This window comes from Cervus elaphus, chromosome 15, assembly GCF_910594005.1.
Source record: "Cervus elaphus chromosome 15, mCerEla1.1, whole genome shotgun sequence".
NCBI classification, from domain to species: domain Eukaryota; kingdom Metazoa; phylum Chordata; class Mammalia; order Artiodactyla; family Cervidae; genus Cervus; species Cervus elaphus.
In genome coordinates, this window is record NC_057829.1 from 8458910 (window position 1) to 8474145 (window position 15236).

Sequence of the window (15236 nt, forward strand, 5' to 3'; positions counted from 1 at the left end):
CTAAGTAGCTCTGTACTCACGACTATTAGTTTCAAAGGAAAAAAAAAGAGTAGACATACAGGGGAGAAACTGGACAATAATACCTTGAGTGGGTGACCAAGTTAACATCACCAACCATCACATGTCTCCAGATAAGACACTGAGAAGAATGTATCACCATGTACTGAAGTGTTTCAGGTGAATCTAATTCATGAGGAAACATCAGAAAACTCCAGAAGAGGAATATTCTTTTAAAACAAAACTGTATTCTTCAAAAATGTCAGAGTTGCAAAAGATAAAAAAAAAAAAAAAGATTGTGGAAATGTTCCAGATTAAAGGAGGTTATGAAGATATGACAACTAAAGGTAATATCTAACCCTAGACTGAAGGAAAAGAAATGTTACAAAGAACACTGTTAAGTCAACTGACAAAACCAGCATATGAATGACAGATTAGATCAAAGTATTTTCTCTTGCAAAACTGACTGAGGTTGCTAACTGTGCCAATTACGTAAGAGCGTATCCTTATTCTTAGGAAAAAATACTACAGGACTAAAGTACTCTGATGACTACAACATACTCTCAAATGGTTAGAGTTCATACTCTCAACATACCCCCCAAATCTATACATTTATACACACATGAGGAGAGGGAAAAAGTAAGGAGAAAGTTAAAAATAGGTGACTGTAAAATAACGAGTCCACAGGGGGTCCTGCTCTATCATCATTCCTATAATTTTCTCTAAGAGTAAAATTATATCCCGAAAATTTTTAAAAAGTTAGAATCAATACACAAAAAGAAAACACTCATATCCACACTTTCTCAATATCAGATTCAAGAAGACCATCCACTCCTGGCATGTGAGCTCCCTTCAGATGCAGCACAGGGCTTCAGGCCTTAGAGCCCAGGGTGAGGATCAGCAGTAAGGACAGGGCAGGTGGGAAGGCGGAGAGAGGCCAGTTAGACATCCTTTGCAGGCCCACTTGCGGAACACGTGACTCTCCCACGCTTCTCGGGCGGGACGCAGGCAGCGTCACAGGAAGATGACGTGCCCCCGGCAGTGGCCGGCGGGGCTGTCACTCCACGGAGCAGTACCGTGGCCAGCACCGAGAAGTGAAGACCCCGCCCACCCGCCAGGCGGATCCCGCAGATGAGGGGAGGGGCTGCCATGCCCAACCCTGCAGGGCGAACTGTGCCGCCAACCTCACACAAAACGTTCCGTTCATCTTCTATCTTCAGTCTCTGCAGGAATGATTTACTGACAATTTTTAACTTTTCACGTTTGTACCAGGTAGCTTTTAATTCCCCTCGCTGATTCTGTAATACATATGTGAGATCATGAGATACAGAAACAGAAAGTAAGGAGGAACCAAGACATAAATGCCATGCTTGCTAATAGTGAAGGAAACGCTCAATTAGTGTTGGGCTCTTGTCAGCCTTACAAGAATGGATATACTGACCAGAACTTAATTTTTCTAAATTCTTTCTAAAGCTCAGTGGCCAGAAATACTAAGCAGCATTTCCAGGTCAACTGATTTTTTAAAAAAGAACCTTTCCGTAGAGAGTTGATCTCTCACCTTCAAAGGATGTTTCAAAGATCTGAAGCAGGTTCTTATTTCAGAATCAAAAACAGATCCTGTTCACAAATAGAAATAAACATCGAAAGCCACATTTTGAACAAAACAGGAAAATGTTCAAACCATGTGGATTTTCTGGTTGTAACTCATTATTCCTTCCGTGGATCTTTACAAAAAATGAGATTGTTCAACCTATAAAATAAGGTTTTGAGTAGATGTCTCCTGTTCTTCAAAACCTTATAATCTACTGCTGTCTTTCTGTGTGAGTATGAGATACACCAGATGCCAACAAAATGTTAAATCCTATATTGCATCAAATTCTAACACAGCATTCAGGGTAGCTGACAAGTAGACTATTACACAAAAGGCCTTGTGATCCTAACAGCATGATCCTAACAGCCTTGATCATTAGGAAACTGAAAGTCAATCTTAATTACAGCAGCAGCAGAAAATAAAAAAGATCTATGAAAAACCTCACAACATTTTTTTTAAAAGAAGAACTAGAAAAAGAATGATACTCTGTTTTTGGCTGTGGAGAATGAAGACTGTCTGGAAGATTAGCAAGTTCTGTATATCAAAGTAACTATAGTTTTGTATAGTTCAATCACTCTATATAAGACTTTGTAACAGAGTTCAGCTCATGCCAGTTCTGCTGCTTGTAAGCTGTTTGTCACTGGGCAAACCTTCTATGCTATGCCTGTTTCCTCTCATCTGTAAAACAGAAAACTGACAGATTTGTTTGAAGGATGAAATGAGTTAGTGCCTGGGGCATAATCTGCACTTGGTCACTGTTCACCACCATTACCATCACCACCAATATCACCACAATTTGGAAGAATGAGCAAAGAATGGTTAAGGCATTGTTTTAAAGAATAACAACAAAAGCAATTACCAGAGTACTGATGCAAGCATCAGATGAATGGAAGAGAACAGACAGCCCTAAAGCATTATACACACATGTATTTTTTAATAAAATAAATTCAGCATAATAAACTAATGAGAAATGACTTATTAACAGATGGTTTTGAAAAACCATCTAAGTATTTGGAAGAAAATCAGTTGAGAGTCCCATTGAATACTACATTCCAGATAAATCCAGATGGATTTTAAAGATTTTTTTTTTAAAAAAGCACAAAGAAGAAACATATAGGTACAATTTTATATTAACTTGGAACAGGGACAGACTTTTACAATGTTAAAAAAAGAAATAAAGAAAAAGGAAATCACCAAAGCGACAAACTGAGAAATAGAATCAATAAGATTTTTTAAAAAGTTATTTACCTTACAAAAGATCTCTTTAAGCTAAAAGGAAAAAAATGGGGAAATGAATGAACAACTTAGATGTTTAAAAATACCCAACAACTGAAAAAAATTTAACCTCATTAGTACCTTAAAAATGCAAATCAAACAAAGCAACATATTTATCAAAAGTAAGTACAATGCTCAGTGTTGGCAGAAGTACAGCAAAACAAACATGCATGCCCACAGCAGGGGGTGCAAAGTGACACATGTCAGACACGCAACACCCTGGAAATCCACGCCATCCACCCAGTATTCCACATTACTCCACCCATAGGTCCCTACAGGGAAACAACCATGGCTGGATAAACACTGAGGTACAAAGAGGAAGTCTTGCAAAGTTACTTGCAACAGGGATAAATAATCTCAATGTTTGGCACTGAGGGAGTAATAGTTACATGAGAGATGAAAATCCATACCCCAATATATTATGCAATCAATAAAGTATTAATTTTTTCTTTATGGCCATGCCACACGGCATATAGGATCTTAGTTCCACAACCACAACCAAACTCTTGCCCCCTACAGGGAAAGCACTGAGTCCTAACCACTGGACTACCAGGGAAATCCCAAAGTATCACAGTTTTGAAGATTATATGTGAGACCCATCCCATGTCACTCAATAATATTAAATGAAAAAGCCCACACCAATAAAACTATATTTGGATTTTCCCCAATTTTGGATGACTATTTAAAAAAAAAAAACAAAAACAGGTATAGAAAAAGGGCAGAAAATATGCTAAGAATGGTTAACTCAGTGATAAGACTGAGCTATCCATATTTTCTTATCTTATATACTTTTTACACATTTTCTACCTTAAGAATATAGAAACTTAATACTCAATAAAATAGTAAATGATGTCAAATAAGGGAAGATGTAGCTATGGAATGAAAAAAAACCAGCAGTAGTCAACTCTACAAGGGACTTTTTAAAGGCCTTCCTGCATTGAGAATGTTTAGTCTGCTCCCTCTTTCATTCCCGTGTGCCCATGATGGTGACCACCTGAGGAAAAGCTTGAGCAAGACCTCACAGCAGGCTGGCCTCCCCCTCTGCCTGGCCTCAAGCAGCTGTTTTTCAACTCACATATACGTTCTTATTTCCCAACCCACAAGAACAGCCCTGCTGACCTAATCAAAAAATAATATTTATGTTTCTCACAGTATTTAAAAATAAAAAAACTCAAGATATTTTTCAACCATAGTGAAATTTCTTATACAGAGGAGGCACTTAAAGAGATATTTCTTAACTTATTGTCAGAATTTGTGTTTTCATACATCCCGGGCAACTGTATGTATGGAAGCTGTCTATCTGTATAAAGACTCTCACCTGTCTGGAGACATAACCCTCCCAGACTTCAGACAATACTATAAAGCTACGGTAATAAAACCAGCATGGTACTGGCACAAAAATAGACATATGGATCAACAGAACAGACTAGACAGCCCAAAAATAAACCTACACACTTAGGGTTAATTAATCTTCAACAGCGGAGGCAGGAATGTATTGGGAAACCGAGGATGAGAAAAAGACACACTCTTCAGCAAGTGGTGCTGGGAAAGCTGGACAGCTGCATGAAAATCAATGAAGTTAGAAGATATCCTCTCACTCAAAACGGCTTAAAGATTTAAAAAATAAAAAGCAAGACACCATAACCTCATAGAAGACAACACAGGCCAAACATAAACTGTACCAATGTTTTCTTAGATCCCAAGGCAGCAGAAATAAAAACAAAAATAAACAAATGGGACCCAATCAAACTTACAAGCTTTTCCACAGCAAAGAAAACCATAAGCAAAATGAAAAAACCTACAAAATGAGAAGAACATATCTGCAAACGATGCAACCGACAAGGGCTTAATTTCCAAAATATACAAACAACTCATACAATAACAACAAAAACAAACAAACAACCCAACCAAAAAAACAGGCAGAAGACTTAAATAGACATTTCTCCAAAGAAGACATAAAGATGGCCAATAGGCACAGAAAAAAGATGCTCAACATCATTAATTATTAGAGCAATGCAAATTAAAACTACAATGAAGCACAATCTCACACTGGTCAGAATAGCCAACATTAAAAAAAATCTACAAATAATAATTGCTGGAGAGGGTATGGAGAAAAAAGGGAACCCTACTCCACTGTTGGTGGGAATGCAAGTTTGTGCAGCCACAATGAAAAACAGTATGGAGATTCCTCAGGAAACTGAAAATAGAGTTGCCATATTATTCAGCAATTCTACTCCTGGGCATATATCCAGAGAAAACTCTAATTCAAAAGGATACATGCACCCCTTACATTCATAGCAGCACATTCACAGTAGCCAAGACATGGAAATAATCAAAAAGTCCATTGACAGAAGAATGGATAAAGAAGATACACACACACACACACACACACACACACACATATATATATATATATATATATATATATGCATGCAATGGAATACTAGTCAGCCATGAAAAAGAATGAAACAATGCCACCTGCAGCAATATGGGTGCCACTAGAGATTATCATACTAAGTGAAGTAAGTCAAAAACAGAAAGAAAAGTATTATATGATATCACTTATACAAGGAATCTATATGGCACAGGGGCTTCCCTGGTGCCCCAGAGGATGGGACTCCAGCTGCCAACGCAGGGGACACAGGTTCAACCCTCAGTCCAGGAACTGGGATCTCACATGTCGCAGTGCACCTACGCCCGCATGCTGCAGCTACTGAAGCCCTCGCTTCTACAGCCTGGGCTCTGAACAGCAGGAGGCAGCACAGTGAGAAGCCCATGCACCTCAACCAGAGAAAGCCCTTGTGAAGCAATGGGGAGCCCGTGGGCCTCAATGAAGACCCAGCACAGCCAAACGAACAAACAAATAATAAAATGAAAATTAAATAGAATATAACACAAAAGAACTTATCGAGGAAACAGAAAGAGATTCAAAGAAGAAACTCGTGGTTGCCAAGGGAGAAGAGGGGGGAGGGACGGACTGGGAGTCTGGGGTGAATGTCAGTCACTCAGTTGAGTCTGACTCTTTGTGACCCCATGGACTGTAGCCCACCGAGCTCCTCTGCTCATGGAGTTCTTCAGGCAAGAATACTGAGGTGAGTAGCCATTCCCTTTTCCAGGGGATCTTTCCAACCCAGGGATCGAACCTGGGTCTCCTGCACTGCGGGCAGATTCTTTACCACTGAGCCACCAGGGAAGCCCTTGGGGGTTAGAAGATGTGAACCACTGTATACAGACGGGATAAACAGCAAGGTTCTATTTACAGCACAGAGAACTACACTCAATATCCTGGGACAAACCATAATAGAAAGCAATACAGAAAAGAATCTATCTATGTCTATAACAGTCATTTTGCTACACAGCAGAAATTAACACAACACAGAAATTAACAGTAAATCAACTGTTTTTCAATTAAAAAATTTAAAGAATAGGCTCTGACCTGCCTAAATGTGCTTTCTAAAACTCAGTTTACTTTAGTTTCCAGTGACCAATTGGAATTGGTCATTCCAATTGCCGATAATAAAATCTGTCTCTCTCTAATCTCCTATTTTTGTTGCCCAGTTACTTTAAAAATTTCTTTTTTTTTTTTTCAGTATAAAGGCAAAACACTAATTCCTTTCCCTTTCTTCATTCCAATGAAATATATGTGATGGGAGAAAAATTTCTGCTTCAGAAAAGAAACTGATGACCTTGACCTGCAACCTTGGAATTTCTTCTACCTAGAATGTGACAGTCTGGGTTTGGTAATCAAACTATTAAATACTGGAAGAGTCTGGTTTTTTTTTTCCCTCTTTTAATTAAAAAAAAAAAAAACGGAGAGCGATTCTAGCTCTTATTCCGGTCAGTACACAATTTCTTATATAATCCTGCAGCTAGACATCAAGCCCATATGTACACACTGCTCTCCCGGGATTGTCTGCTCTAAGCAAGGTGTGCAAAAATCAATTCCTTATATCGATCCAGTACTCAAAGCCAGAGTCATCATCTGGAATTTTATTTGAAGTAGTCCACTTGCTTCTCTAACATTTAGGTGGAGAGGTATGTACTGGATGGGAAAATAACTAGAGATAAAAATACCACGTTTCCTGACCGCTTCCACACAATACAACAGGCACCAGAGTCCCCAGCAGAGGGCATGAGAGAAAGCTCCAAGAAAAATAAATTAGGGGAAAAAGAGGAGCAGCCAGGGCGAGACAGGGCCAAGGGGCAGGCGGGCTGGAGGAGCAGCCGCCGCTGCCAGAACGCGGCGCGAGACCCCGAGGCCCGGAGTCAGACGCTGCCCTTCGCAGGCACACCCAGCATTTCCAGCAGCCTTGGGCACTTACCAAAGCCTGTCTATTTCAGCTGAGCCCTGAGTATCAAAAGAAAAAAGAGCAGAGAAGCCAAGGCATGAGAAACGGCAAACGGCAAGGGCGGAAGGCTGGCACGTGGCGGGCAGGCTGAGCCGCGTGCAGGAGGATGGGGAGGAGGACGGGCTGCAGGAAGCCACACGGCAGGTCCGAGGCCCCGGGAGGACCGGGACTGCACCGCTGGTACAGTGGAGACTGCCAGAGTTCACAAAGAAGTGCCTCTCGAGGCAGGTCCACACTATTCGATTTTCACAGAAGTGTATCAAAGTTGTAAGTCGATAATAAGACGATATAAAACCCATATTCCTTAACATGGTCCACAAAAACCTCGCACGGCTGACTCCACCCACCTCACCAAGCGGCCCTCCTCCTTCACCTGCTCCTGCCCAGGGCCCCGAGGCCTCCACATCTCTGCTCCTGTCATCCACAACACTCTCCCCAGACCGCCACGAAACACCCGAATATTCTCTCCTGGAAGCGATGGTGCCCTCCTCACCTTTCCATTTCATCCAAACGCCGCCACCCCAGAGCTCTTTCCTGGTGAGCAGATCTAAAGTCCACTCCTCTCGTCTCTCTCACAGCACTCCCATTTTTTTTTCTTGGCAGCGTTTATGACAATTATCCATTTATTTGCTTAATATCTACATTTCCACTAGAATGAGAGTTTTGAGACAGTAGAAAACATGTTTTGTTCATGACTATATATTAAGGATTTGATAAATATTTGATGAATGAATGCAAAAAACAAGTAATATACAATCTCAAAGCCAAAAGTTGGTTCTTTGAAAAGATCGACTAAATTGACAAACCTTTAGTTATTAAGTCCTAAAAAGAGACAACTTAAACAGTTAAAATGCATGAAAGAAGGGAAAATATAACAGATTTTGCAAAGTAAAAAGGATTATAGGGGAATATATGAACAACTGTATGCCAAATTAACTAACTTACTATCTAATGACATGGACAAATAAATTACTAACAGACACAAATTATCACAACTAATTCAGCATGAAATAAAAAAACCAGCAGATATATAACAAGTAAAGAAATTGAATTCATAATTAGAAAGCTTCCCATGAAGAAAAACCTAGACCCACATGGCTTCACTGGTGAATTCCAGCAAACATTCCAAGAAAAATTAATACCAATTCTTCACAAACTCACCGAATTGAGCTTCTGGTTGAGGCAATTAGGAAAGAAAAAATAAAAGGCATCCAAAGCAAATAGGAAGAAATAAAATTTTCCCCATTTGCAGATGATATCATTTTGTAAATAGAAAATTCTAAGAAATTCACTAAAGAACTGTTAGAACTATTAGTCTGCCTAGGTTGCAGGATACATTAATAATGAACAGTCTAAAAATAAAATTGGGAAACTTTTATAAAAAGGTATAAATTTTTTAAAAAGAAGTATAAGACTTGTATGCTGGAAACCTCAGAACAATGTGACTGAACAAAATCAAAGACAGTCTAAGTAAATATAAAGATAAATCATGTTCATGGATCAAAAGATACAATATTGTTAAGATGGCAATGGGGCTTCCCTCATAGCTCAGTCGGTAAAGAACCTGCCTGCAATGCAGGAGACCCAGGATCAGGAAGATCCCCTGGAGGAGGAAATGGCAACCCACTCAGTATTCTTGCCTGGAGAATCCTACGGACAGAGGAGCCTGGCAGGCTACAGTCCATGGGATCACAAGAATCGGACACGGCTTAGTGACTAAACTACCACCACCAAGATGGCAATACTCCCCAAACTGATTTACAGATTCAACACAACCTCTATCAACATCCCAGCTTCAGTAATCAAACACTGTCATTCTGATATAAGAACAGATGGAACTGACATGAGGATAAACTGAATAGAATTCAAAACAGAATTGAACTGATTTGTAAAAGAGTTTCAATATAATTAAATGGAGAAAGAAGAGTCTTTTCAACAAACAGTTCTGGAAAAACTGGATATTTACATGCAAAAGAATCACTTTTAATCCATACCTTACGCCATACACAAAAACCAATTCAAAGTAGACCACAGACCTAAATGCATTAGTAAAGCTATAAAATTCTTGGAAGAACACATGGAAATAAATCTCCATCAAACGGCATCAGGCAAAGCCTTCTTTGGTAAAACGCCAAAAGCACAAACACCATAAGAAAAATAGATGAACTAGACTTTTCAAAAATAAAAACATTTGTGTCATCACATCTACAAAGTAAAGACAACTACAGAGTAGATAAATACAGGCGTCCCTTGGTATCCAAGGGAGACCAGTTCCAGGGCCCTCCCACACACACCAAATCCAAGGATGCTCAAATCCCTCATATGAAATGGCACAGCAGTTTGTCTTCCACAACCACAGACGTGGAATGCAGAGATACAAAGAGTCAACTGCAGACCAGCTAATCAGTTATCTGAAAACAGACTGGTATCCAGAACTCACACAGAAATCTTACAACTCAGTAATAAAAAGACAACTGAAGCAAGTAAAAAATGGGCCAAAGAAAAAGACATTTCTCCAAAGAAAATATACAAATGGCCAGTAAGTACGTGAAAAGATGCTCAACATCAGAGATCAACAGGGAAGTGCATATCAAAACCACAGTGTGATACTGCATCACACCTACTAGATTGTACATAATTAGACAGCAATTAGCAAAAGGCTACACAGAAAAGAAACCTTCATTCATTGCAGGTGGGGATGTAAAACAGCATCACTGGTTTGGAAAACACCAGTGTTTTCTCAAAAAGTTATATATATAATTATTACCTCATGACCCAGCATTTCCACTTGTAGGTAGTCCTCCACAAGAGAATTAAAACAGATATCTACACCAAAACTTGTCCATAAGTGTTCAGAGCAGCATCATTCATAATAGCCAAAAGTAGAAGCATATCCAAATGCTCATTAGCTGAAGAATAGATAAATTATTTGTGGTATATCTATACAATGCAATATTATATAGCCATAAAAGGAACAAAGTACTGATATATGCTGTGATATGGATAAACCCTGTAACTATTATGCAAAATAAAATAAGCTAGTCACAAAAGACCACATATTGTATTATTTCCTTCTCAGAAAATATTCAGAATAGCCAAATCTGCAGACAAAAAAGTAGGACAGTGGTTTCAAAGAACAGCAGAGACATAGAAATAGAGATTGCTTATGGGAATGGGGTTTCTTTTGGGGATGACAAAAATGTTCAAAAATCGGGCTAAGATAGTTGATTGCACAATCCCATAAGTATATGAGAAAAAACTGAACATTTTAAATGGGTGAATTGCACAGTATGTGAATTATATCTCAAAATGTGCTCAGCTGCTCAGTCAGGTCCAATTCTTTGTGACCCCTATGGACTGTAACCCCCAGGCTCCTCAGTCCATGGGATTCTCCAGGCAAGAATACTAGAGCGGGTTGCCGTTTCCTTCTCCAGGAGACCTTCCCGACGCGGGAACTGAACCTGTGTCTCCTGTGTCTCTTGCTTTGGCAGGCAGATTCTTGACTGCTGAGCCACCTGGGAAACCCATACCTCAATAATGCTGTTTTTTAAAAAAAATAACAGGTAATACAGTGATGTAATGTATTAAGTTCTTACCATTATGTTCATATAATGACATTTTACCTTCCTAAATATTTATTTGTTGTGGTGTGAAGATAGGGTTAAGATATAAACAAGGGGAAGATCAGAGGAAAGACTTATCTTTGGGGACTGTGGAAGATTGGCATCAAAGCCCACCCAGTATAAAGTCTTTCACATGTACTGAATTTCTGTGACAAGGAATTTACTTGTAGTTCAGAGTGACAGTAAATTACATGAGCTCAATCAGTTAAAGACTTTTAAGCTGTAAAACACAAAACTGACATCTCTGTAGAGCAAAAGCCACTCTGTTCCCAGGGCTAGCAATTCCCACAAGGTACTAAGAACAGCCCGGCTTCAGAAGCAGAAAGACACACTCACATTCCTCAAGACCGGGAGCGCCAGCTGCTCAAAGGACGTCAGATCCACCACGTACTGCCCTACACGGCACTCACGCTTTCCAGGCAGAGGCTCTGACCTGAAAGAAAAAGATGGTACATCCCTCCTTGAGACCCCTGTACTGACTTCTGATTTTTAGCTGCTCCACTGAGCCTCTGGCCTTCTCCATGTGCTAAACCATCCTTAGAGAGTGCAGTCAGCAAAGCTGATCTCACTCCTCATTCCCTCCTGAGAGCAGGGCTAACACTGGTGCACACACCAGCACCCACAGCCTGGCAGTTACCTCCAAGGAGCGGGTGTATCATCTGTCTTAGAAGAGTGACAGGAGAAACAGGGCCACAAGGTACCAAGTGAGAAGAGCTTACTGTTCAGTGGAATAAGTTTGCACTGAAATATGGTATTTTCAACTTTGCTTTTCATACGATGACTTCAACCTCTGTTTTCTTTGATGCCAAGAAAGCCATAAAAGCTCCAGATTCTTTAAGACAGAAGGGACCTCCTGGCTCAGCCCTAGCCCCAGGAGAACACCACCGCAGAGGGACTCCCGTGGTGGTCTGGGGGTTACGATTCTGCCCTTCCAATGCAGAGGGCGTAGGTTTGATCTCTTAGTCAGGGAACTAAGACCCCGGATGCCGTGAGGCATGATCAAAGAAAAAAAGAAAAGAAAAGACACTTCAGGAATGAAGCTGGAGTACCCAATTCTGGATAAAGGTCCCCGGATGCCAGATAACGTGACAACATCAAACCCTATTCTTCTTCCTCCCTGTCTGACTTCTTCTGTATAAAACCCATCGACAGGCACGCCAGAGGACTTTAAAACTTCAGTGGCTTTCTGGATCAGTGTTGTTTTTCCAACTCCTAGAGAAAAAAAAAAAAAAAGTCCATCAGGAACCACTGCCTTGTTGGAGCATAGCAACCAGGAGAGAAATGGGCTGCAAAAGGCTTTTATGAATATTAACTTCACTTAACTTTGATTGCTCCAGATGTTAAAACTGTTTAGTTTCAAGTAGAAAACAAATATAATAAAAATGTGAATGGTATACTGAAGTTTATTTTTAAATTCTGAAACATTATTAGTTTTGTCACATACATGATCAGAGAACCAACTGAGTGGTTTTCTGATGATAATTTCAGGTGCAATTTGCATCCTACAAGACAAGCTTTTGTTTTCTCCTAGGTTTACTCTTCTTGAGGGAGCAAACTTTTCCACCTAGAAAGTAAAGCTTCAGGCAACGGCTAGATGCTTTAAGTTAGGATTTCAAGGCACTGTGAACCTATGTTTAACAGTGGGAACATCCCTTCATTTCTCCTTGGACTTACAATGTATGGCTCCCCAAAATGGGACTCTTAGATACCTCCAACACTATTAGAAATGGCAATTTTTCAACTTTTTCCAGAAAAGCGATCCCCTCAGGTTGGCCATGCCTTCCATCACCTCCTCAGTTCAGTTCAGTTCAGTTCAGTCACTCAGTCGTGTCCAACTCTTTGCAACCCCATGGACCGCAGCACGCCAGGCTTCCCTGTCCATCACCAGCTCCCGGAGTTTACTCAAACTCATGTCCATCGAGCTGGTGATACCATCGAAGCACCTCATCCTATGTCATCCCCTTCTCCTCCACCTTCAATCTTTCCCAGCATCAGGGTCTTTTCCAATGAGTCAGTTCTTTGCATCAGGTATTGGAGTTTCAGCATCAGCATTAGTCCTTCCAATGAATATTCAGGACCGATTTCCTTTAGGATTGACTGCTTTGATCTCCATCACCTCCTAGAGTATCCCTAAGTATTCCTTTGACTTGCCCCCAACCTCTTCCCAGATGATAACCTATGCGCCTCCGCCCACTCATCCTCCCCACCCAGGACCCCTTCCTTTCCTCCCAGCCTAGCCAATGGACTACTCTGGTTAACACTTGGGTGCTAAACACTATTTAATACTACTATTCAGTGACACTGTGGAGGCAGGGCCTGGTCTCGCATGCCTCCTAAGCATTTTCTTGCTTAATTCTTTACAATTACCCTGTGAAGCAGTTGCCACCCTTGTCCCTATTTTACAGAAGAAGAAACTGAAGCACAGAGAAGATTGGCAACTTATCCATGGTCAGACAACTGAGAGAGACCATACAGTTTAACAGGGGCCTTCATCTGCCACCATGATTTTATTTCATATGAACCTTGTCCTCATACAACGTCAGTGGCATCATGACTACCCCAAAATGGGAAACCACGTCTGCAACACAGCTATTATGGCACAACAGGGTTGCAAGCCGTATTATTCCTATGGCTGCCCATGCAGAGTCATCAGGGTTCCCAAAGAAGCTTTTGAAGCTTACTTGAAATAAAATATGATGTTATTCTCATTTAGTTCATTCTTCCTCCAAGTTTCACACGAACAAACAATGGTGTCCGGCCTTCTGAAACATGAACAGCAGCCCACGCTCACGGCACTCGGAGGGAATGTAACCCCACCTCTGTCCCTCGGTAACTGCTGCTTTAGGGGAGTCACTGAAGAATCCGCTCAACACAGGCAAGTGGCCTCTGCTGATGTGTAAGCTGGGACTTCTCTGAAACAACTTAATGTTCATTCATTAGGGATTGTTAAATTATGGTATCATGTGTATAATGACATAAACCCATAAGAATCTCATGCAACCTTTAAAGAGAACACTGTTTACCTATGGAAAGAGCTTACTGCTTAGCATGGAAAGCAGACCACAACATATGGAAATAATATATGGAGAAAAAGCAGGTTAAGAAACAACAGAAATACACAGTAGTATTCCATTACTTTTTTTTTTGTGAAAGACCACAAATAACAAATGTTGGCAAGGACGTGAAGAAAAGGGAACCTTGTACGCTGTTATGTATAAATTGGTGCAGTCACTGTGGAGAACAGTATAGAGGCTCCTCAAAAAACTAAAAACAGAACTATCATATGATCCAGCAATTCCACTCCTGGGTATATATCCAAAGAAAACGAACACACCATTTTGAAAAGATAAATGTACCCCCAAATGTTCATAGCAGCATTATTTACAACATATGGGAGCAACCTAAGTTTCCATCAACAGATGAATGGACAAAGATATGGTATACAATACAATGAAATACTACTCAATTATAAAAAAAAATGAAATTTTGCCATCTGCAACATCATGGATGGGCCTGGACGATATTATGCTTAGTGAAATAATTCAGGCAGAGAAAGACAAATACTGTGTGGTATCACTTATATATGGAATCTAAAAAATAGAACAAACTGGTTTTATATAATAAAAAGAAACAGACTCACAGACAGAGAGAAGAAACTAGTGGTTACCAGTGGGGAGAGGGAAGGGGTATGATGGGGGAGATTAAGAGGCACAAACTACTACGTATAAAACAAATGAGCTACAAGGATATATTCTACAGCACAGGGGGAAAAAAGGCAATATTTTATAATACCTATAAACAGAATCTTGAAAAACTGTGAATCACTGTTATGCACATGAAACTTACACAATACTGTAAATCAACTATATCTCAATTTAAAAAGTGAAGCATGTGGGTGTCTCCAGAAGAAAATGTCGAGAAGAACAGAAAGATTTATGGCATTTGTTTCTGTCTGTTGTAAATCCAAGGCACTTTCAATTTCTTCTTTATAACTTTCTAGATTAATTTTTTTTTGGTCTTACAGTGAGTATTGCTCTTAATTTAAGAAAAAAACAAAGCTATTTACATTATGCAAAAGACAAAAGGGAACAGCTGTAATAAAAGGGATTATCGTGGGTCTGATCTGTTAGGGAGAACACTTAAACCAAGAGGAGGCATTTGGCTCTAGTCCCTTTCTCCCTCTTCAGCTCTAGAAATTTTTCATCTCAGTTAATTTGCTATCTACACTGGCTAAGAAGTGACCTATAGGAAGGAGACCCCAAAATCAAAGGCCCACACCACATTCAGAAAGAATGGGTTGGAAAGCCCCAGAATTATTTTGGTTCTGGTTCTCCTATAAAGTGGACCGTGAAATAAAGACTCACATGCAGGCTGTTTAATTTGGGAAGCAACACCCGAAGA

The 15236-nt window shown here is 40.1% G+C and overlaps 1 protein-coding gene across 3 annotated transcripts in view; it reads right to left on the reverse strand.

Annotated features, from left to right (window-relative positions):
- Positions 1-15236, reverse strand: part of NTPCR (nucleoside-triphosphatase, cancer-related) — a 35687-nt gene that overhangs the window by 17905 nt on the left and 2546 nt on the right. For 2 of the 3 annotated variants that reach the window (XM_043925993.1, XM_043925990.1), the window contains exons 2-3: positions 11885-12047; positions 11172-11268 (exon numbers count right to left, since the gene is read on the reverse strand). In XM_043925993.1, coding sequence (XP_043781928.1) covers positions 11172-11268; positions 11885-12047 — 260 coding nt within the window. Of the gene's footprint in view, positions 1-11171; positions 11269-11884; positions 12048-13516; positions 13757-15236 lie in introns of all 3 variants that reach the window. The other variant, XM_043925992.1, reaches the window with a different exon arrangement.